Source organism: Loa loa (assembly GCF_000183805.2).
Source record: "Loa loa unplaced genomic scaffold supercont3.25, whole genome shotgun sequence".
Taxonomy (NCBI): Eukaryota; Metazoa; Nematoda; class Chromadorea; order Rhabditida; family Onchocercidae; genus Loa; species Loa loa.
Genome location: NW_018108205.1, coordinates 132,640 through 156,504, shown reverse-complemented (window position 1 = coordinate 156,504; position 23,865 = coordinate 132,640). Strand labels below are relative to the sequence as shown.

Below are 23,865 nucleotides of genomic sequence, written 5' to 3'. Positions count from 1 at the left end.
ATATATATATATATATATATATATATATATATATATATATATATATATATATATATATATATATATATATATATATATATATATATATATGAATACATTTAAATGCAATCTAAAACTTCACGCCTTTTTTTCTTCATATCGAAACAATCGCCAATATTTCATAACCAATTTTGATATAAAAAATTAAAATTTTTCACTGTTCCGACCGAATGGATGGCACTTTTGCAACGTCACTTTATTCCATCCCTTTCAACTTTCATCCCTTACTGCAATAAGCACTGGATGATTTAAATTTCAATTATCTACTCTTAGTTTCTTTGAGAGCTTCTCTTGCATCACACATAAATGTGCCTTCGTCTTTACAAGATTGTAGAGTTAAATTTAAATTTGAAGTGAATTTTTCGAGGGTGTAAATGCGGATAATATTTACTTACCAATGGTCCGCCCAATTTATGGGTGGTAAAAAAGATAGAAATGAAAATCTAAAAACTTTCGGAGCTATTTTAAGCAAAAATTCGGTGTTAATGAAATCCTAAAATATCCAAAACCTTTCAGGAATTCCTCTTTCAAGTTTTGATCGTGAACAAAAAATACTTTAAGATAACAAAGCACCTTAGAATTTAATGAAATTTTAGAGGTGACGAAGAAATTAGTAAGAAATAAAATAATGAAAAAGAAAATCCAGAATTAGTGAAATCCTTCCAAATTTAGGAAAGAAGAGGTTTTTTGCAATTTTTCATTCAAAAAATTTGTTATTGGTCCATTTTTCCTCTTTTCCACAAATCGTGAAGGGAGAAAGTGCAGAAATTTTCCAGAAATTTCCCGCTGTATTTTTGACCAAATTGAAGAGCTTGATTAATCTCTTGATTAATTATCTTCTTAATTAATCTCTTCAGTTATTTTCAGTCCCGTAATCATTTCAACACCTATTTCAAAATGGAAATTAGGTGTTATTGGCGGAAAGTTCATTCTATCTGTTTGAAGCAGCTATTTCAACGTAGAGAATCATTGTGATATACGAAGATAATATCAATAGCTTTACGCAGGTGTTATTTGGCGAAACAGATCTGTTGATATCAGATAATATGTAGAAGTAATGAAATCTATTGTTTTATTGAAACTAAGTTTATGTACAAGTTTTAGAATAGTTCAAAAATAATAAAGCAAATCAAATATTTTTGTCCACCCAATTAAGTTGTCGCCGTGAAAACAGTTTTGTAAAGATAATCATCACACTGAAAACTCTTTCAAGATAGAATTTACGCTTCATTTATTTGTAAGCTTCAACTTTGTCTCATTTTTCCTGAAATCGACTTGGAACAATGATTCAGAAAATATCTTATGAATGCGAGAGCAAGATTCGGTCATTTTTCTTTTGACAGTATTGAGCAGTTGGCAGTAGACATAGCTAATCAGAATTACACTTTCAGCGAAGGGTTTACTTCATCCAATCCCATTTTATTCCCAAAAGATTCTTATTCCCCTTCTTTTTCGTCTCCTCTATTTCCGAAACTGAACTTGTTGTTGCTTGCACTAAAACAACACAAAAAGAAAGAAAATCACTCATTCGCAATTTCTAATTCGGACAAATTAAAACTGAATTTTTCAACTAAAATTTTCAGAAGCATGCAATTTTTTTCAGGCACCAAATTATTCTTGCCTTCCTTCCTTGTTCATCGCCTTCATTCCAGATTAATAAATTCATTTGTTTAAAAAAGTTCAGGAACAGAAAGTTTGTTGTCTCACATATTTTCAAAATATCTTTAGTCATAAATGGACCGATGGTACAGAGAGGTTTAGATCAAATCAATACGACATGTAATGTGTTAATAAATCTAAGAATCTTATCGTATTGGTGAATAATGCCAAGGTTTTTTCAATCTAAAAAGAGTAAAGATGTTTATGTGGACATTATCGTCAATTTTACACGCATGCGTTTTCTTAGAATTGTATCAATATCAATTCAAAATTATCTAAAATTTGCACAGAGTACTTTTTTCATAACTAGAGAAGAGGCGGATATCTTTGTTCGACAGCAGGAACACACAGACAAATTTTTAAAAACTGAAGGTGGAATTTTGGCGTAATCAGGTGTACTCAATTAAACAATGTTTAGTCCAGTATCAGGTATAGTTTGTGATAAGAAAAGGTCAACTGGCTTTAACTCCCAAATTCACCTTTTTTTCCTAAAGATTTTTGTCTAAATCATTTTTGGATTTGCTTTTTTTATGTTAAAATTTTAAGACGGACCTACGTTTATCACGTAATTAACACACAGAAATTTGTTTTTAAGGTTGCATCCAGGCTGTGATTTTCAAACATATGGCGAAAATCAGAGATCAGAATCAGACAAACGAGGAAAGTGACAGTTTGTGATAAATGTTGGATGGAAATGACAACATCAGTAATAATTTTCAAAATCTTATTATGTGATGCATAAGACGATAATACCGCCTCTTTGGTCCTTTCATTAAAGCATAATATAACGCACAAACAAACGATATCTGACAAACAGAGTTTGATTCGATTTGAATAAAGTGTTATCTTCAGGAACTAAAGAGCTTGGTCGGTCTTGTAGAAATCAATATACCTATTAGAAGATTTGTTTTTCGGATTTCCTGACAATTCCTCAAAAATTCTAGTTTCTCGTGTCATGAATCGCGTAAGGGCCAAATTAGTTGCAAATAGTTACACTATAAAATGCAAGTATGCAAGTGTTTTTAGCTCTTCAGAAATTTGGATAAAATTCCGGGAATTTCCGACATTTCGAAATTTGCAATGGTTAAGAATTTGTAGGGAGATCCAGGGAAATACAGGGGTGCAAAATGAACAACCTCGAAAGTCCTAGAAGCTCATTCTGGCTCTGAAGCAAATAAGAAAGTGCCTTTAAGATGGAAGGAATTGTGATGCGATTTACAGCGGTAATGATAGAACTAGGTGACAGCAAAAGCATTACAATATGATTGATAACAAAAGAATCTTCTAATCGATGTTGGATATCCCGTAGTTTGTTTTTAACTTACAACTATTCATAATGTGAATGGTTCGATTCCCATAATTTTTGTAAGAACGGGAAGTGTTGTATCTGTAGCGCTCAATTTCAATGCAAAAATTGTTATATCAAATTATCCATGACAAAGACGAATATCAACATAAGAAAGTACAGAAAAATGGCTTAAACTCATATCTAATAATAAGAACAAACTATTCGCTTTTTCTGAGAATAAATTTCTAAAAGAAAAGTTTCTTTGGGATTACCTCTATAATATCGTGTGCTTGAGATAACAATTCGAAAACGAATGGAACATTTTTGTTACTCATGACTAAAACACTGTTCTTTTTAAAAATGTCATGTCAGCAAATTTCATACTGCATCTTTTCAATATACTAAATTTCAAAATGCTGTTAAGAGAAATTAAACGAGCAGAGAAAAAGATTATTTTTTAACTGAAAGCAAATTACTTCACTTCATAGTGATTAATATACATAAGTTATCCAATTTTGATTCGACTTACTATTTTCTATTAAGAAATATTACATATTTCTTGATTAGCCGCATTCTTTTGATCCCGATTCAAATTTCAGATTTAATTTTTAGTCGGTTTTAATCTAAATGGAAATTGTTTTGTCACCTATTTGTTTTCTTGCCTAAACTATTTTTAGACTCAGTTCAATATAACTTGTGAAAGTTTTTATATCACAGCATGTGTCTTACTGAGTTATTAGCAAGATTTAGAATTATATTGTTGGATATTCAATACAGCTGCTACTAACTGGCTTTGCCGATGTTATCTCAAAGGTGTCCAGAATATTCATTACTGAATAACATCATATTTATAAGTTTTGGAATCATCTATCCTGAAAGTTAACATAGTTAATGGTGGAAAAGAAAAAAGCCACAAGTATGTTCATGCTAATTAAGTTAATCGTGTCTTAATAATTTGTAAAAAGAATTTTGTTATCGAATTAGAAGAATAAACAAGTAACGGGTGGAGAATACAGAAATGTTAGTAATAAGCAACATAAAGCAATTAGCAAATTTTAAAATTCAAATTAAGGTTTAACAAGAAATTAATTTTAAAACTCTCAAAATTGTAACTTGAAGAACAAGAACAGTGTGAAAACTCGTAACGATTTTAAAATTAATCGAAATTTTGGTTCTACATTTAATTACCAAGTTTCTAATTTCAGTTTGATATGTTAGGTGACAAGAAATTCCGTACTCAAACAACCTGAGAATCTAAAACTTTTTCTGTGGGTGATTATGACATCGTAAATATTTGCAAGATATCGTTTCTCTAATTTCAAAAAGATCTCTCATTTTAATTGCAAATGCTTTCGTTTTGTTCAGGGCTGGATTTCTGAAGATTTGCTTACTTACGCAACCTAATTCACAATCTTTTTTTGTGAATCATTTTGTGGAAGTTCTTCGACTTTTTTTTTGGATTTTAGTTTTATTGCTTGGATGACTTTTGAACAGTTAACCACTTCATTACATGGTATAACTAACCTATAACCCGAAATATTTGTCGTAAGCATTTTGAAATAAATGGGTAGATTTTTAGGCAAGTGAAAGCACCTATGACAAGTTATCAGCAATATGTTACACGCATCCCTAATTCACGGCTTTCGGAAAAACGGTTTCCCAACTTTTTTTTACCAAATAATTTATACTAAATACCTAACCTTAATAATTATGTTATTGTTCGTGAAGAAGTAATCCAAACTTACGGAAGTGATCATGTTAATTCCTTCTTTCATCACTGTTCCCAGCATTGCCACCATCTGTAGCATCCAGAACTAGACAACAGTAGTGTCAGTATCGGTAGCAAAAGTGCATGAAATAAAAGCATGAAAGTAATAATGCCAATTCGTATCACTGTAATCGTGAAAACAAAAGAAAAAGAAATGATGGGGGGTTTTTTTTTCTGAAAAGATGAATACACAGTTTTTAAGTGACAGTCGCATTATGTGCATCATGTTACAAGCAAGTTCTGGATTCTTTTAAGGGAATTAATAGTTCTTAAAAGCAAAGAACTTCAAAATTGTTAATTACAATAAGGGAACCAAACTTTTGAAAAACCTCTACTTGTTCAAATTTGATAATTCCAACCAAATCAATTCTCAGTTTCTTGATAATATTGAACGAATACCATTGAAAATGTAGACAGAGTCCATGTAAAATTTTCGGTTATACATCTGCACTTTAACTTATTTTATAAAATTCCATGCGATTTTCGAACTTAAGCTCCTATTTCGTTAGACTCCGAAAACGTCCATCTTTACAGTTTTTATGCGACCCGGGAAAAATTTTTTTCGCAGTAACTATCATTGATTCACTGATAGTTTAAAAACCGTAGGACGGACGAATAATCAGAAATAAACTTCTTATTTCTTGACAGTAAAAACTTGAACCCTTAAATTAAAAAACTGAAACTTTGAGCGAAATTTAAACTTCACCTACTTCATTTCTCTCTTCTCTTGGTTTTAAATAATGTTGGATTTTTTCACTTCAGTCATATTTCTATCATACAATTATGAAAGCAGATTTCCATTTTCTCTTAAGATAACACATCTGGAAAGTTTTTTAAATCAGAAAAAAAGGTTTTTACAAAAAAGATAGGTCGGCTTACAATTAATTAACAGATCGCTTCTTCTGTGAGATTGTGCTGTGCTTAATTTTCAGTGAATTGCACACACTTTTCTTCGGAAGCAGTAAAATCCCAAAATTTTTGCATATTTTTGCATCTCTCGATTTTCTTCAGCACTATAATGTGTCATTGAAGAGATGTCAGAGGCAGAACAAATCTTTTTATGGACATTTTTATTGCAGTTTCTCTGCCGGATTATGTACTGATAACACTGTATCAAATAAATTTATGTTCTGATTTACGTCAAATTCATCTGTTCTACGTCACGACATATGAGGATTAAAGTTCTACATAAGGTTTAACTTTTACGAATCTTCATCGCAAAACTTCTGGTTTTATTCATAATTGTTAAAGCAGTATAACGACTTCAATATCTTAAAAGGTATTCTTTGCTCTTTCTAAAATAAACTTCGCTTAATTTCTACCTTTAATAATATCCTCTCCTCTCAAATTATTCCTTTCCTTGGGTTTAACTATTCTCAATTAATCACATATTATCTTTTCATCCACCACATCCATCTCTTTTTGTTTCGCTGTCTTTCCTCTTCATTTCTCGGAAATAAAGCGAATAATTTTTTGCTGCCACAATACACTGCTTTAGATTTATGGTGTTTTGATTTCCGAACCAAAAGTATCACAAGTTCTTGATTAATTCTGAATTACAATTCCTTAGGTAAATATAAACTTCCGACATCGAAAAAATTCAATTCCAAATTTCGAAGCAGATGCCGCTATGTAACTGTTTTGATACTAGAAAATAGAGATAAGAGGAACCTTCCAGAATATTATTTCGATTATAACACTTGGATACTATAAACTTTGAGCAGATTTCAAAGTTTCGTAAAGCTGATGTGTCTACTTTTATCAAGATACACACGGCTATTTTATTTGTTGCGCATGTAACCTATAATTTCAAAAGGTCCGGAAAGTTTCGTGACTTTAGGGGGTTTCACAGATCACTATTTAATACTGCTACAATCTTTGTTCCCATTTCATTATTTTCATTTGGCCGTAACAGATTATATGAAATAATTAATGACAAATTAAAATATTTAAACAAAAAATCACATTGATCAGTGAATGATTACAGCGGTTCAATGGTATGTCCTTCTGACAGTAAGAATATCACATTTGATTATCCATGTTCCTGATTTTCTGAAAAAGACGATGGGGAAAAAGTTCGGAGGATATTATAGATGATTATTTTGATCCCTTACCAAATGCAATTGTTGTCACTTATGATTATTCAGTCGAGCAAGTGAAGTGCATTCAAAATGCCCGTCAGTTCTCTCGAATGCTTGTTCTATAAAGTATCTTTTATCTTTCATGAATTCATTTTTAAGAATAGTAAATCCAAAAGCAATTGAAAAAGAAGAGATTTGTCCATTGCTTGTGGATACTCAGTTGTTGGTACCCTACGTCAACTATTTCTGAAAGTAGTTCCTATTATTCAGTACTATAAATCTTTCCGTAGTGAAGCGAACGTACAATGGACATGCCGGTGAATTTCTGGCAGACATGAAACCAGCTATCAGACCGTTCTGCTTTATTTTCACCTTATCAAAAAGACAATTTCCTTTTTTTGTTAGTTGGCTGGATCTGACATAAGATTGTCACTGAAAAAAAAAAAAAAATCAAATCTATTCATTTACAGTACGTAAAGTTCTCATATGAGAGTTATTAATCTTCAGTGGATAATTTATCTTTCTCCAAACAAAATTTTAAGGATTTTTGTTCGCATTTCATTCGTACGAGAATAGAATCAACCCCATCCATGTTATCTCTGACAATCGCCGTCAAATTTCTTCTGAATGATCCCAGACAAATTCATGTCAAAATACTAGAATGCATTTGGGATGCTGAAAACAATTCGTGTGGATATATATCCATACCCAATCAGGGGAACAAGGAAGTTGACAAGGACGACTTGAGTATAACTATTTGGTGAATAAAACAATAATTAGGTCTGACTCCGTAATTCATATATTTAATGTAAGCTCAAAAACATCAATTTAAAATAGTAATATCTGCAGCTGGTCATATTATCAGTGATGTGTTGTTTGCAGAATATGGCCAGTTTTGAAGTTTACAAGAAGAGAAGAGAGAGCGTTTCTCCGGGGTTATGAACCTTTTCATTTTGCGGAAAATGACTAAATATGTCGGGACATGATGAGATGACTTCGGCCGGTGATCTTACTCTTCTTTTCTCTTTTCTTCTTTTCCAATCTCATCAGAATTCCGAACTCTTACAACCCTATCCAGTTTACAATCATTCCCGACTCATTAGTTTATCTTCAAGGCCAAACCAAATCATTCCAATCGCCTCGATAAAGGCAAAATGGGAAGATGAGTGCACCCGGAGGATGCGAGGTTAGAATCCATTTAATTCTCGTTTCCTGCTCCAGTTTTCATGGCATTATCCTTGCGCAACCTCCGCCCGAATGGCGGCCACGGCCACGGCCACCTTTTCGTCCTCGAGTAGCAGTCTCTGCCGTCATGAATATCCTTCTACAAAATGAAAGTTTTCGTCGCTGGATAGAGGTATGTGTATCCACTCACCATTTACACTAACGAATAGATGGACACACACACACACGCGTACACACATGTGCAGATAAGCAGATACACAGAGATACAGACGGAGGCAGACAGGTACACACGGACACACATACATACACAGACACACGCTCAGTGAAAGCGAAAATTTCGATGAACTTGAACGAGAAGTTTGCGATGTCCCGTTTAAATTGCGCTTCCATTTCCCCGCATATTTACTGCATACCGATATCTTGCAACACCATCCGATTTCATTACAATCATTATGTCTTACTGAATGCTTCATTGAATTTTGTTCATTCCAAAAAAACTAAGGAGAGAAACAATCTGATCCAAATTAGCATACTAGAGAACTACGGAAAGTAGCAACAGAGAGAAACATAGTGTGACTGTCCTTTTTGTCACATGCATTTTGCGTAAATTTTTTGTTCAAAAAAATGAGAATTATCACTTATATTCCACACAATTTCAAGAACTAGTGACGAGACTTAATAACAATTCAAGCAAGAAGCATTTGCAGTGTGCTACAGATATATCTCCTGGCTTATTGTCATGCATATTTCCTTATCTGCCAAAATTGTTCGCAGCTAACACCATCTGGCACCAACGTTGTTGGTAAAACGTGAGACCGGAAGTTCATCCATACCATCCTGTTTCCGAAACATGTACAAGAAATCAAACCATTGCCGCTACGGAGTGTAGCAGATGGCAGAATTGCATTTCCCGAAAAACTAATCCGTAAGTAGTATCAGTTAGTTGATCAGTCGTCCGGAATTCTTTACCGAATTTTCTTGAACTTGTGTGGTAAAAAATGCTGTCAGTGTTACAAGTAGAAATAGTTCTCAGCATCATTGCAACCGTATTTTCATATCTTCTCAGGATAAAATTCTTCAATCCACAAAACTGGTAATAGAACTGCTAATCCCAACCTCACCTAGAAGAGCACCATCCCTCGCGTTTGTTGACCAGAAGTGCCAGCGAAGTATTGAATGGGAAAGAGGCGAGTAAACTGTAAGACATATTCACACACTCACATTTACGAACACAAAGGCGCTCATCTGATTTGCATATAGCCTTGCAAAGGATTTTGCTGACTAAATGATTTGGATTGGATGGACAGCTCATTTGGAACAACTCCTTTTCGATACAACCATCCCAGTCTTTATGGATAAAAAGCATTACATTAAACGACAACAATTTAAAAAAGCATAGCTCGATCTGTAGCGGAATAAAAAGCAATATCCTTTGTCGCCAGCAGCCCAAAAATTTTAATCATGAACGCCGATGAAATCATCCAGAACTAACTGGATAAAAAGGGTTCTTCCGCGCGCGGGAGATCTCTCTATTTAGGGGATACAGACACGACATGCATGTTTCTCCAACCCTAAAAAATTCTACTTCCAAAAACTCGCCATTATCATCATCGTTGTGCCAACGAAAACATCGGAAGTGTTTAAAATGTAACATAACATGCACATGTTCAACAGCTGTTCAACATCAAAACGGTCTCTATTTTTGTAGGGACTGGATCAAACCGCTACACGGCTTATAACAATCATCTCCTGCACGGTTATCAAAAGCTCATAAAATTTTTCGTCTTTTCAGCCCAACGGATATTTCAGGTAGTGAGTTCGATATCCACTGCTTGCATCCTCACTCTAGACCTAGACTTTGGGTAGCTGAAGTGTCACTTAAGCAAGCAAAAAGACAGAAGATGAATGAAAGAGGGGACGAACGAAATGGAAGAAAAGAAAACCGAGAGACAAAAAGAGAAAGCTGTATTAGTCGTTTGCAAATCGCCATCGTCATCCATCATTATTATGATCACGATCATCATTACCATAGAGAATCTTAACGGTCATAAGATGATTATGAAAAAGAAATCATAATATCTTCAACTTTCCCCTGTCTCTTTGATCACTAATGATAATGTTTTACCTTAGTGAATCTCCAAGAAACATTTCAGTCCACTTAGATTAGTTGCTTGGGAACTTTCGATGCATGTTGCATCATTTACCATGTCCCACTATTATTAAATACTGTGACAAAATGAAATGGAAATGATCGAATCAGTAAAATAGGGTTATATCTAATCTAAGAAGAAATTGTCATTTCCACTTTTAATTGGCAAGCAACTTCATAAGGTATAACACAAGGTTGGAAATGAGACATATCTGCCATCCCGACATTTTCATATATCCTTTTCCTATTGGTATGGGACCAATTAGAGTCAAAGCAGTTTTAAGGATGGTTGCCACGGAAATAAGCCATTTTGCTGTGAAGAAAATAGGTGAAATTTATTTTGTTCAAATCCCGTTTTCCATGATCCAATTCAAGCTTTCAGAAATTTCGGATCCTTTTCATTTTATTTTGCACACAAAATGTAATTGTTCACAAATGAATCTATCATTTTTCTGGATTTCACTAAGACTTGTTTCCGTTTGGTCCTGAAATAGAAAAACTGGTTTTATTATTCAGTATTTCAGATGATAAAATCAGTTCCAAATTAGGGTTCATTCTGGTAATTTAGAACGGTTTGATAGAGAGGAGGAACTGGATGAGTTGTAGAAACGGACGGAGGAAATAGTATGAATCAGGAACAGGAATGAAACACGGAGGGAAAGTAAGGAAGGAGTGATGCGTTCTTTGTGGAACATTTATTAAGTGAACGTTTAATAGTGTTTGGGTTTCGAATGACGGTTGCTGCATAACAGTGTAGTCGCTGTCCCTCCTGCCTTCTGTTTTGCCATGAGATTCATTCTATGGAGGCTCGTGACCTTCGGCAAAATGAAAAGTTTGGAAAGATGTAGGAGGGCGGGTGATCGGCCTCCGCGGAGACGGATGCCGATCGCCAATACCCAACCCGCCGAACCGAACGCGAAGAAGAGGGAACAGGGGCCTACTAGAACCACCATCATCATTTACTACTACAACAGCCATCACCTAAGGATAGAAGAGCGAGTGCTGCTGTTACCCTGTGCAGCAATCAAAACTACCCACATTTTGTAATCGTCCTTCAAACTGAATTCAGTTTTCTGCATGGTACAACCAGATCCAGGCAATTGTCGTATTGCCCAGAAATCCGCTTGTCACGATATCAGGCCCCGAATTTATTTTAGATAGCATAGATTTCTTGTCTGTCTTGCCATTGCCCTCCCCCGCCTCATACTGGATGTGGTATTATCACTCCAAATATCCTACGAATGGACGTCCTCAATTACGGTGTTCAGAATCCTTCGTCTGAATGTAGCATTATAAAATAGTGTACTTGAATGTCTCAGATTACGTCCATCTTTAACTCATCCTTTTCTGTTGTTAAAATAGTTCAGTTCAGTTTTTCCCACAGTTTTGCTACATCTGCTGATCCTCCTGCATTCTCGCAGAATCTGATATCTAAGATGTTTTATAGTTGACTTTCTGAAATAATTGTTATAACACTTTTTTCCAACTGTCCGATTTCAAAATAACTAAAAAGTAGCAACTACTTTGTCCAACTGCGGCAAAAAAATTTTATGCTGATGCCGTTATTTATCCGCTGGAATCATGCGAAGTACAATACAGTTTATCATTAGTAATGTCATTGTTGACCTTTGTTCATCGTCTCTGTTACAGGAAAAAAGTTAACGGGTAATCATCACCATCATCACGCTGTCTTTCAAATTCTCCTACGGATTTTATCGTTGAAAAAATGATAAAACGTGGTTACCGCCTGGTTAGGAAATATGAGTTGTTGCAGTTCTTGATATGAATATTTGAGGGTGAGGCGAAATTAGGTTAATAATAACTTTTATCTTTGTCTTGATTTCCTGACGCATGTTAAACAGGTCATGATAAAGTTCAAGTAAAATCATGGTGCTTTATTCCTGGTTAAATGAATGTATCTTTTAGTGGTGTCTTGGATTCTTTGTACTACAAACGTCCTGAAAGTTTTGATTAGGTCCGGTCCAAACATTTCACAGATGGTGCTACGGCTTCACCTCAAATGCCCGGAAAACGAAAAGTTATATCGATTTTTCAATTTACCCATCTCAGCAATGACCTTTTTGATGTTTTGGAAATGGAGTACATCACACAGTAACCTGTAGCTATCATTTAAACCCATTATCCATAAAATTCTTACAATGACTTAATCAACCTGAACCATGAAGAAGAAAATTTTCTGGAAGGAAAACAATAGGAAGGGGGAATAGGGTGGGGAGAGGGGAGAGGTGGACCGAAGCCGCAAAGGGCCGAGCATCACAACGGAAGGAAGAAGTAAAGCAGTGGTGGTAGTCCGGATTTTCTTCGCTCAACATGTGCCTCTTGGTCGGGGGGAAAGTAGTCAGAGCAGAAAGTTGATAAGGAAAATTAGGTCGGCTCGAGACGATTCGTTTACCCCAGTGTATCAAGTTCACCCCGTCGCATTTTCCCGTACAAAACAATCATCCGACCTTCACTCTTACGCCACCAATACCATCATTCTCCCTCCTCCTCCTTCATCCGTTTCGTCGTAACTGGTTAAAATTCATCCCCTACATCTAACCCACCCTTTCTCTTATCCACGATATTACCCGAAATTTCATTAAACTTTGCAATCTCTCCTTGAAAAGGAGACTTCGAACTTAGGGTTTAAAAATTCAGAAAGAAGCCCTTTTATTATATTAATTTTAATTTTGATTTGAAAGTTTTGTTTTGCTGCTAACCGCGATTTCCAGAGTTTCGGGAATTTTTCAGTTTTATTGCAATTAATTACTAACCCCACCTGCTTCTTCTGTTCTTTCCAGCGCATCTTTCTTTTTAGTGGTGCATATGGAAACAAATATGCAATGTTCCGGGAAAATGACAATGAATCTGCAGGGTGTAAGGTCTGTGAGGTAGGGAAATACGTAATCCGTCAACTAGGATCACCGCAGTTCTGCATATTATTGGTAATGGATTGGTGCTTATAAAGCTGATAAGGTTATAGTGACCGGCAGTAGTGATGGTGATAGTGAGAGTGGTAGTAATGATAACAATGGTAATGTTAGAGATCGTAACGACGTCACGGTGACAATGGTAATGGTAGTGTTGGTAAAAAAAAAAAAAAACAACAGTAATATTGATGACGAAATAATGACAACGTCCATAATGACAACAATACCAAGAATTGAAAGTAGTGTCAAAGGAGTGGGAAATCTTGACGTGAGTGACGTGAATCATGTAGGCTAAGCTCTCTGATAACTGCGACGGGAGTTGAAATCAATCGGAGAAGCAACCATCAGCTCTTTTGTTTATCACTGCTGAAAGCTGAGAGTGAGGAAGAAGAGGGAGGCAAGCCCGATAATGGTTTTCGATGTCCCGGATGGATTGCTGGAACAGATCATCACCACTTTCCCAAACATCGGCAATGAAAGCCGTCTCACTGTTGTGTATACTGTTATTGGCTCTGCGCGTGTATTTATCTGTGTGAGTTGCATTCCTACCCTCCCATCAACTCGGATCCTCACACAATATCCAGTATGGTAGCTTTAGCTCAACATTGTTTCGCTCATTTACTCCCTGTTTATCTTCATCCTGATCCTCGCGCCATTGCAATCTTTGATCCAACTTTCCGATCCACCTTACTGGAACAGCTTGCTGCGTTATCCTTCCGCAGCAAATTTTTTTTGTTTTGAATAATTGCTACGCTTATCATCACGTTAGGAGATAATGTAGAACCAAGAGCAAGGAGTTCGTTATGATGTTCAGGTAACGATGACGGGAATTGTCTCATACAGGTTCCTCCCTTCCTCTGTACTTAATGCTAGTTAGGTCTCGGTACACTCCAGTTGTGCACTTCTGTATGAAACACCTCCCACTTTTCCTTTTCTAATGGGTGGGAACGATTACTCGGAATGTTGTGAAGTGTATAACTGTTTATATGATCATGCAGACTGTTACTGATGGTAAGGACATGATGCGCGTGCTTACGAGTTAGTGATAAAATGGAGGTGATGGGGAGGAAAGGAAGTTATCCAGAATGTAAGGGAAGCAGCGCTGGAAGAATGCATATGAACTGTCTTGAAAAATAGTGAGAACACAACACCATAGATGTGAATGGAGATTGTAGTATTTATTGAAAAGAGTGAAGGAGGATCCAATCTCCATTCTCCCATCCTCCCACGATGTCCAATCCCGGATCGTTTAGATAATCTTGATTGGGGAGGGGCGCCAAGGTCATTTCGTGGACGTTCAAGGATGCGGTGCCTTCCATTCCTAGTTGCGCACTTCATCCATCGGGCCATCACTGATTTTCACTTAAACATAATACTTTCTACCTGTTCCTTCCCCTATCTCCTTTTCTCATTTTCCACACACACTCATTCATATATACGCACATACATCGTCCCCACGATGTGTTTCCTGCTTTTTTTCTCAACAAATTTTCCTATTAATCTCTGATCAATTTTATCCACATTTTCTAAAAACACATTTTCTTGAGTGCAAAATCTGAATAATCTCGATAATCTTCTTGTTCTCCCAAGACAAACTTCTGAATAAAGTTCGGCTTCGATTGAAATAACTTTTCGCATTATCTATTTAATAGGTGTGTTTACCTGGTCCTGATATGTTCCAGGCTTCCGGATACCTTTCCTCTCATGCAACGTACTTGTATTTTCGGTCTGTAATTTTGTAATGGAATTTACTTATCTTTTTTTCCTCAGTCGCCCAAGATAACGAATACGACTCTTTCGTGATACCGATTTTCGAGGAGAATTTAATTTATCATTTAAGTTCTACGTCCTCTCAGTGACCTAAACCCAGAACGAATGATCCAGACTGTCTTGTCCAAATGTCCGAGATATATTTATTGTGTGTCGTCCACCTCCTATCCCAATTTTCTGTTCATTTATCAAAACATAGCAAAACCGGATTTGGTTTACCGCTATTCCTGAATTTCCAAATTTTTAAACTAAAACCCTCATGCAGCAAAATGTTGGATGGGGCATTATTCGTTTGCATGTCTAAAGTTACTTACGTTTTTTTTTTCACTTTATCTAGAGGAAATTTTACAGGATTTAATCAAAGATAGTAATCACGGCGCTCCCAGCCGGGCCGATTTCTGCCTTATTGCTCTTCACGTCTGCAAGTGAGCGACAAGGTTAGCTAAGTAGAAGTGCAAGTGTGCAAGTGGTGGAAGTCACTGTTCGTTTGCCATTTTAACAAATTTCAACTAAAAAGATACTTAGAGTAAGTTTTGGGGGTTTTCGTTATATTTTATGTTTTGAGTTTGAATTTTTTTTCCAATTGCTGTGATTTAAACGCCAATCATCAACAAAATTTCTGTCATTTCCTTTATGGATGATCCGCAGCAATTCTTAGATGTCTCTATTATCTTCACCCTTTCCTCTCTTCGGCACTTTGAGTTTCACTGTTGAAGTTCTTTCTTATTTGTTCCATGAGTTTCACTTTTCAAATAGCGTCGTTTCGGTCTATCTTATCCCGATGTTAATCTGTACCTTCAGACTGTTACTGACAGTTATCTGCCATAACCTCCATTTCCTATGACTAGGTTTATTTTGTTTCTAATCCTGTGACTGTGGAATTCGTTTAAGTGAAGAACAAGCTTCAAATTTCGTTATAAATATAGGATGTCTCGTTGAGCGCATAGTTAACGGCAACTACGCCTGCACAGTTGACCTGTATTGAAATCAAATTTTTGGTTTTATTGAATAAATTGGGACAAGTACGCACAAGTTAACTGGGGGATTCTTGCGTGATGGATGACAAGTAGCATCATAGTAAAAGAGAGGAGGATGAGATAAAAGGAAATTGAATAGTAATAAAGGTGTGGATTACGACTGATCATTTCCTCCAGTTTACTTCCTAAATGGCGTAACTGGTTGGAGTAAACAAGCAGACGAGTTGCTGGAGGGAGGATTCCACGACGGACCGAAATGTGGTATGTAAGGGGAAGGACATGAAAACACAGCGGGGATATTGTCTGCCCAGGAAGGGTACCCCGGGTGTTGAGCCCGTCGCGCATATAGCTTGTTATCTGCGAACAGAGATCGACGTCCAATACACCACCAAACGCATACATACATCCGGATTACGGTGTTTGCAACCATTCAGACCTGCTTTGAAATCCTCTCCCTCCTCCATTATCATTCAGTTGCACTCCATTCTTCGTTCTATTTATGTATCTATCTACCTACCTACCTACTTATCTATCTACCTACCTTCTATTTATCAATCTATTATATATATACATGTATATATTATGTATAGTATATGTATTTATTTCATGTGTATATCAATATTTATTTGTCTGTATCCACTGTTGTTTGTTTACAAACATCATTGCTGTTTTCTGTATTTAAAGGTACTTCTCTATCTGTCGCTTTCTTCCACTCCTCTCCATCAATCATCAACCGAGTCACTGCATACATTAAAGTTTTAAATAATCCTGACGTATAAGCACGGTTTAGATTGCATAAACCTGTAATTAGCATAAACCTGTAATCCCACGCATCCTAGATTCTGGAACTTCCTGACAAGTCATTTAATAAACATCTTATTGCTTACATCTGGAACTATCCTTCCTACCAAATTTTTAAAATGCTGTGCTCACTGTGGCTCCATGAACAGGATTTAGTCTGCTTACGTTTTTCTAACAAAAAAGAAAAAACTCACACTCCGTCATATAATTTTGGATATTTCACAGTTGCATACAGCTTGTTTCTTTTTTTTCTGGCTTTCTGATCTCATTTCAAATATTTTCGGATCGAAGAGGATCGTCTGGAATTATTGTAACACACTGGTTTATGGTAGTGAAGAATTCCTCAAAAAATGTGGTCATCGGGATACTTCTCACGTTGACATTTGGTCTCTGTATCTTGACAGGATTCTCTTGTATGTGGTAGATGGGTAGCGTTTCTCCAATATCGGTACAAGATATTGCTAAACCCGATAAGAGATAGATAAATCGGCTGCATTGTTCAAGCTGCTCAGTTCCCTTTCCCTTAGGATTTGTTTTGAATGTTGCGCAATGATGTCTTGCTCTCATTTATAAAATAGTTCCGACCAATTTCACTGTCTTACTTTGTATATGGTATTAAATTCTACAGCCGGAAATCTTATTCAGAAAGTTTTGGAAATAGTGGAAAAGAAAATCAAATGTAATGTGCATGGCAGTAAATGGAGGTAGTAGAGATAACCGTTTTTACTGTGGTTGTTGCGGATTGTTTGCTTGTTGGATAGCGTTGGTTTGGGTCGTGAGGGACTGTTCTGTTCGCAAGGTGGTGTTGTTGGAGTCGAAGTGGATAAGGAAGAAATTTTGAATTGCGAGAGAGTAAGGAGATAAAGTACTTTCACTACTGCAGTCGGTTGTCTGCTTGCTTACTTGTATGTTGTCCACCATGTTTTGTCCACTATAACTCCGCTACACCACGACGTAATTCTCTTGTCAGACAGTCGTTTCAGCCTGCAACCCCTTAACCGCTCCCTCCTTAGACGAGTTTTAGCTTTATTCTGTTGTCTATTTGCCCCAACCGGAAAATCATTTCCTTTTCGATCTGCCTCCATCTTGAACGGGATTTGCCTTTTAGGATAGAGTGGGGATAGAAGGAAGAGTTTGGGACGATAACAAGTGGACCAAGAGAAATGTAAATAAGACGGTCAGCATACCTGTTTTCATAGAATAGAGAAAGGGGGAGAATGTAGCACCAAGCAAGGATTTGCAGCCACAAATACGGAATCAAGGTCATATTTCTCGACTGGCCTTCCGAACAGTTTTCCAACATTCGCTAGCATCTCCACTTTTTTCCCAACCCTCTTTCAATGTTTCTCATTGGTGTACATTAAACTGTATAATACATTAAACTTCAGGACACTATTATTCTATTACAGTGATATGGAACTATCTCAAATGACAACAGCGATATTATTAATGTTAATGTCATTGCACTTTCTGTTGGGAATTGAATTTAGTTGAAACCTGTGGGATTTTAAAAAATTTCTAGATCCGCATCGACATTCTTCCTTTACTTCTAATTCTGTTTTATTCTGGCTTTACTTCTCTTTGAAACGGCACCACGACCAATTCCCCTGATTATCGAAACAGTCGCATTAATTTCCCAAACAAATAATGAGGAATTTAATTAACTTTTGAAAAGAGCGATTTCTTTCCAAGTTTTTCTGGTTGGAAACGAAACTAAAACGGCTCCTGGTATGACCATATACAAAACCTTTTTTAGTCATACGGATGATGAGGAATTTTTTGATTAACAATAAATGAATTAATTAGGACAACAGTCTGAGCTAAATATGCACAGGAAATAATAACTGGGTTAGTCTAAGAAATCTCACTAAGAGTTTTTGTCTTTCATTGCAGCAACGCTCATTCTTCCGACATTTTACTTTTCATTTCGAATTCAGGTCTCATTTAGAGCTCATATTTTCTTACTTTCTAAATTGGAAATGAGTATTATTACGAAAATTTAGCTAGCGCACATGTTGCATAGCTGTAACCTGTTGATGGAATTTCAGCTGCTTATGCTCTAATTAGTCACGTGTTTGTGCTGTACCCATTGAAGAGGATAAAGACTCTTCTTTCGTTTATGGGCGAATATGTAAGGCAGTTGCATAGAACTTAGTGCTTCCCTTCAGATTCGCAATTACTCAGCTAATAATGGTTATAAAGCTTTTTTTTGGGTTGCTGAAAATCCTTTTTTTGTTTACATTTAGACATTGCTTATATTGTTTTAAAAGAGAGTTTTACATTTGGATTTACCGAATGTTGTACAACATGAAAAAATACCTTTATGGCTAATGTCGAACCCTACCACCAACCTTATTTGCCACATAAAAATGCTTTTAACATTGCCTGTCATGGTTATGAAAATGAACTGCAATGCCATGAAGCAATTAGACACTTCTTTTTGCATATTTAATTAATATTTGTTGCATGTTATAGCTTATTTTAAATGAATTACTCCCAACATTGGTGGTATCATTCGTCTTTTGCCCATTTGTGTATGTTGGTGCGCATTTTACAAATGTAGTATTACTGTTGCAAAACTAGTTCATATGCAGCTCGATGGTTCATTCCAGAAAGCGATTGAAATCCAAGTGTCAGCCTCACTTGCTGAGCAGAACGCCGGTAAGATGATGTAATTAATAATTATGTGTTTTTAAAAGACGTAATTGTTGGTGGAATGGGTGTATAAAAAAAGGTAATGATGGACATATAACTTACTGGGTCTATCTTAATTAACAAAGCTTTTCTAATTTTCTTTTTGTACCTCTCTTCGTAATCAACTCACAATGATTACATTTATGTTGAAAAGCAAATTTCATATTGATGTTGTTAACTGCTTTATATGGAAGTTGCTACATTGCGTAGTGAAGCAGTAGGGATAACCTCAGGGTTATCAGTACTGCTCGGTCTTCTGATAGTGACTCAATTGTCCTAAATGATCCTATGGTGATGCAGAAGCAGTTTTGAACGACTTGGTGTAGTAGTAAGACGAGTAAGCCAATGTTAATGAAATAATCGGAATAATGGCGATTAATGGCGCAAGAAATGCTAAGCAGCGGTAAAGATAAGCAACACACGGATATCGTGAAAAAAACCCTTAGTGCCAGATGTCAAATCCTTTCGTCCATTTCGTCTGCCATTCAGGCTACCAGTGGTTCAGTGAGATTCCATAAGAAAATAAGTGATCTGGTTTACAGATGACAATGGAGGACATGAACGCGTGCACTCAGTGTGGCTTTATGACAAATAATTTTGGTGATTTCAAAGAGCACATCGAGCAGCACGAAAGTGAGCGACATCTTACTACCACAAATACTAGTAGTCGGCAGGTTTCTCTTTTGTGCATTGGTTTTTTCTACAATAAGAATGTGTGATGATTCTATTTCTTTCTGAATTGCTTTTGTTGCACTATCCTGGAATATATGCATGTTTGCTGCATAAATGTGGTAGGGAATGCAGCTGGATGAAATGAAATGGAAAAAATCAAATTCTTGAATACCTTGACCCCTTGCTGGACACATTTCCCAAGAAGTACAGGATTTCATATATTCTGTTCAGCAACTGTATCGTGGAAAATCATGGAAACTCTCGGATTACTGGGTATGTTATGTAGAAGATGATCAGTATTTCTAGTTTGGTGAACCGTTTCATTCGTGGCTTGAACAACTTTGATATAAGGTTTCAAGACATAAACAATATTAACAAAAACTGCTGTGGGGGAGAGCAGTTAATCAAACAGCATAGCCATGTTAATTGACGAATTTTCCATAAAGAACTATTGTCTACGCCTTTCCTCCGAAAAATTTCTCGTGGACCTATTTAATAGACCTGGCGCATTAGTCATTTGATTCATGTGGAAATTTTATTCTGGACTTGCTCAGGATTGGGATGTGTTTTAACTCAAGAATAGGGATACTTTTGTGGAATTTTCGGTTTTGAAAATCAAGCGGGTACAATATATTCGATATTTGGAGAAGGGGAAAGAGATAAGTATATCGGATCAAGATGAAAAGTGGGTTGGGGAAGTAGATGAGGGGATCGCTTTGCATGTGAGCTCTTTGTTAGATCTCGATTTCGTGTAGTTGCGCGGTGGTTATGAGGATTGAGCAACCAGTTAGTTTAGTACATCTATTGTGGAATTGAAGGTGATACGATTTTCAGGAATGGAACGAGGATTTGGATGAATCGTTATCGACGCCGAACCTGTCATCCCCCGAGCAGTTCTCTCCGGCGGCCGCTTCTTCACCACCAGTTTCCGGTAATAATAGCACATTCAAAGCAACCACCACCAACAGCAGCAGTAAAACTATGCACGTTTGTCCTCACTGCAATTTTGAAACTTGCATGTCGCAGCACATGAAAAGTCATTTGGTTAGCTTTCCTTATTTTCAAATGAAGACTTTTTTTTTTTCAAGTCTTTAAAAATCTTCTACTTACCTGAAGGATGAGAGCTTCTATCGAAAGGTTTCTCAAGCTAGCTTTCTGTCTCCACTCATTTTTCCAGTACTTTTCGACGTTCATGTAAATGATTTTTTTTAATTTGTGGTTTGAAATCTCTCTCTGCACATCTTTGTTTGCCTGACAATTTTTGCGTATTTCTTGCCTTTCTGAATAAAAATTAATTGTAAGTGGTTTTTTCTTGCTGTCATTGCCGAAAGTTTTGCATATTGATCTGAGTTCCGGTGAAGCCAAGGAAGAACTAGATTTACTGTCTTGTGTTTCTCAGTATTAATGTCATTTTAATTTCTATTATGGCGAAATTTTTAATTCAAATTTGTTGGTTTTCAAGAAATGTCTTTTTCAAATTCCATATAAAATATAAACTTGCTTTTGGTTAAATTTTAGGTGATTCGAATTATTTGATGCTGTCATTTATAATTCTGAAGCTTTACAGGATGCACATGAACGCCATCAGGGACAAATGTATCAATGTGATATTTGCCACATGCAATTCAGCCAGAAGGCAAATATGCATCGTCACCGAATGCGGCATACAGGCGTTAAGCCATATCAGTGTCGGTACTGCCTAAAAAAATTCTTTCGGAAAGACCAGGTTCGCATGCTGAATTAGCAGAAATATTGTTAAAGCGTTAAAATGTGACGTGCAAACGTGTATGGACGTGTATGATTGAAAAAAAAGGTGCCATTAGATGACACAGTTGCAGATGTATTTTATGCCAGTGAAGTGTTGAATGATTTTTTCAGTTACACAAAGGATTTTTTTTTTAGTTTTTGTCTATAGCTCAGTAACCTGCTCATCTACCGAACAGCCTATTGTATAATTTAGATGCAAGAACACTCGATGACCCATATAAAGACAGGTGCCGATTTTGATTGTCCAGTTGCCCTTTGTGATAAGCAGTTCAGTCAACACGCAAGCTTACGAACACATCTAGACGAAGCGCATGCTATTGCACCATCAACACCTGCATCATGTAAACGGTGCTCACTGCTGTTTGCAAACTCGCGGCGACTTCTGTTGCACTACCAAACAAAACATGATGAGGGTGATGTAAGTCTAAAGCTTCAGAAGTGAAAAATCCAGGTCCCAAATATTTTCAGCATGAGAAATAGTATTCATAGTCTTACGATTCTGAAGCTTCGAAAAAAAAGAAGCTTTTAGGCTTCAACTAGTTTTCAGAAAACAAAGAAATAGTAAATTTAGTGGAATATATAGCGGAATTTATGAGTGAGTAGATCCAAAAAGTGCTCAAATATGCAACATCCTCGGGTATTTTTTGCGGTTCAGTTCGACCGAGATAAGTCGAGTTGGAAAAAACTGTTAGGCGAATAGATTTTTTGAAACCTTGTGTACTGGACGGTGAGCAACAGAGCGAATCATCGCATCTGAAATTTTATGATCTAGAGCGTCTTTTATTTTACTTTTCTTTTTTATTTTTTGGGCGAGGGAAGCATTTATCAGCTTGTTGATCAATTCGTTCACAAATATTCATTTGCATTTCAGACATCGAATGTTGTTGTAACGTCGCCAGTGAAACCTAAATCTGAGAATAATGCAAAAGATATGTATGCGCTTACGTCACCCAGGAAACAACGACGGACAAATGCGCAAACTATTGTTGCCGCAATCCAGGAGCAATTAAAATTCATTAAACAGGAGTCCATGAAGCCTTCCATTAATGAAGATATGTCTCGATGTATGGATTATGAACAGGTACGAACGTTCCTAAAAGAAGCCCTAAGGGTTTTTTCAAGATCGTGCTTCTTTCTGCTTCGTACCATTCCGTTGAAACTTTTTGTTTACTGCTTCATATTCCAGACTGGATATGGCATGACAAATGAGGAATGGTTATTATCCCTATCAAATGTCAACACTTCAACACTTATTACGGTGATTTATATTTCTTAGAGTATTGAAAATAAATTTTAATGATAACTGTTTTGTTATACTTATTTATCCAGTTTCTGGGCACCAATCAGACTTGTGCTTTAGGATATAAAACCGGAAACAGCACTGCAGCAATTATGGACACGAACTAGTAATGCTGGCAGTGAAAATACGGAAGATCAATCTCATTCTCCCTCAGTTGATAGCGGAAGTAGTAGTGCCACTGACGGTGAAGGGGGAGACAAGGAGCAACAGGTTAATTTTTTGAAATTCTATCGTTCTTAATATCCCAGTGCCCTCGAACGTAGGGGAACTTCATTCTCTTTTCGTATAAGAATTTTAAAGGTTCCTTTGGATAAATCTGAGTCGTTTTAAGGAATGCATGCATTGTGGGATGATTTTTATGGATCAGACGTTGTACCTTTTGCATAAAGGGTTGCATTCCGATTCAGATCCTTGGAAATGTAACCTGTGCGGTCATGGTTGCGGCGATAAGTATATGTTCACAACACATGTCATCAGTTCCGATCATAGTTGCTGATGTTATCCTTACAGTTTCAAATTCTTTGTTATTTATAAAATCAAGTAACCAAAGACTTTTGCCATTTCGTAGAAGAGTACCCGTTCATTTGTAGTCTTATTCGTAAAATCAAATAGCAGTTTATCAGGTTTTTATCAAGATTAAGTTAACCACTGATCTTCTAAAAATCTCCTCCATTTTCCGGCAAATTGCTACGTTGAAACTGGTTTATGGAAATATGCAGAAAAAAAGTGGAGGTGTCATTAAATTTCTTGTAGTGGTATGAAAACTCATAGGTTTTATTGTATGT

At 36.2% G+C, this 23,865-nt stretch overlaps 7 protein-coding genes across 7 annotated transcripts; 3 read left to right on the top strand and 4 right to left on the bottom strand.

Annotated features, from left to right (window-relative positions):
* Positions 1-7,997: 7,997 nt before the first annotated feature.
* Positions 7,998-9,215, top strand: LOAG_01636 (hypothetical protein; the record flags this gene model as incomplete). The annotated part of the gene is made up of 2 exons (XM_003137175.1): positions 7,998-8,192; positions 9,087-9,215. 2 exons carry the CDS (start codon positions 7,998-8,000, stop codon positions 9,213-9,215), a joined length of 324 nt encoding a protein of 107 aa, XP_003137223.1.
* Positions 9,216-10,967: 1,752 nt separating this feature from the next.
* On the bottom strand, positions 10,968-11,147 carry LOAG_16877 (hypothetical protein; the record flags this gene model as incomplete). The annotated part of the gene is made up of 1 exon (XM_020449532.1): positions 10,968-11,147. The coding sequence occupies one exon, from the start codon at positions 11,145-11,147 to the stop codon at positions 10,968-10,970; it is 180 nt and encodes a 59-aa protein (XP_020306921.1).
* Positions 11,148-13,012: 1,865 nt separating this feature from the next.
* On the top strand, positions 13,013-13,576 carry LOAG_01635 (hypothetical protein; the record flags this gene model as incomplete). Its single annotated transcript, XM_003137174.1, has 3 exons — positions 13,013-13,046; positions 13,153-13,367; positions 13,448-13,576. 3 exons carry the CDS (start codon positions 13,013-13,015, stop codon positions 13,574-13,576), a joined length of 378 nt encoding a protein of 125 aa, XP_003137222.1.
* A 79-nt stretch (positions 13,577-13,655) lies between these two features.
* On the bottom strand, positions 13,656-14,449 carry LOAG_01634 (hypothetical protein; the record flags this gene model as incomplete). The annotated part of the gene is made up of 2 exons (XM_003137173.1): positions 13,656-13,789; positions 14,251-14,449. 2 exons carry the CDS (start codon positions 14,447-14,449, stop codon positions 13,656-13,658), a joined length of 333 nt encoding a protein of 110 aa, XP_003137221.1.
* A 291-nt stretch (positions 14,450-14,740) lies between these two features.
* On the bottom strand, positions 14,741-16,276 carry LOAG_01633 (hypothetical protein; the record flags this gene model as incomplete). Its single annotated transcript, XM_003137172.1, has 3 exons — positions 14,741-14,827; positions 15,245-15,288; positions 16,099-16,276. The coding sequence occupies 3 exons, from the start codon at positions 16,274-16,276 to the stop codon at positions 14,741-14,743; spliced, it is 309 nt and encodes a 102-aa protein (XP_003137220.1).
* A 641-nt stretch (positions 16,277-16,917) lies between these two features.
* On the bottom strand, positions 16,918-17,960 carry LOAG_01632 (hypothetical protein; the record flags this gene model as incomplete). The annotated part of the gene is made up of 3 exons (XM_003137171.1): positions 16,918-17,137; positions 17,551-17,732; positions 17,874-17,960. 3 exons carry the CDS (start codon positions 17,958-17,960, stop codon positions 16,918-16,920), a joined length of 489 nt encoding a protein of 162 aa, XP_003137219.1.
* A 1,206-nt stretch (positions 17,961-19,166) lies between these two features.
* LOAG_01631 (hypothetical protein) lies at positions 19,167-23,576 on the top strand (the record flags this gene model as incomplete). Its single annotated transcript, XM_020445801.1, has 11 exons — positions 19,167-19,308; positions 19,884-20,015; positions 20,245-20,286; positions 20,592-20,735; positions 20,848-21,057; positions 21,581-21,739; positions 21,974-22,198; positions 22,652-22,861; positions 22,967-23,038; positions 23,141-23,290; positions 23,412-23,576. The coding sequence occupies exons 1-11, from the start codon at positions 19,246-19,248 to the stop codon at positions 23,574-23,576; spliced, it is 1,572 nt and encodes a 523-aa protein (XP_020303781.1). The 5' UTR covers positions 19,167-19,245.
* Positions 23,577-23,865: the final 289 nt, after the last annotated feature.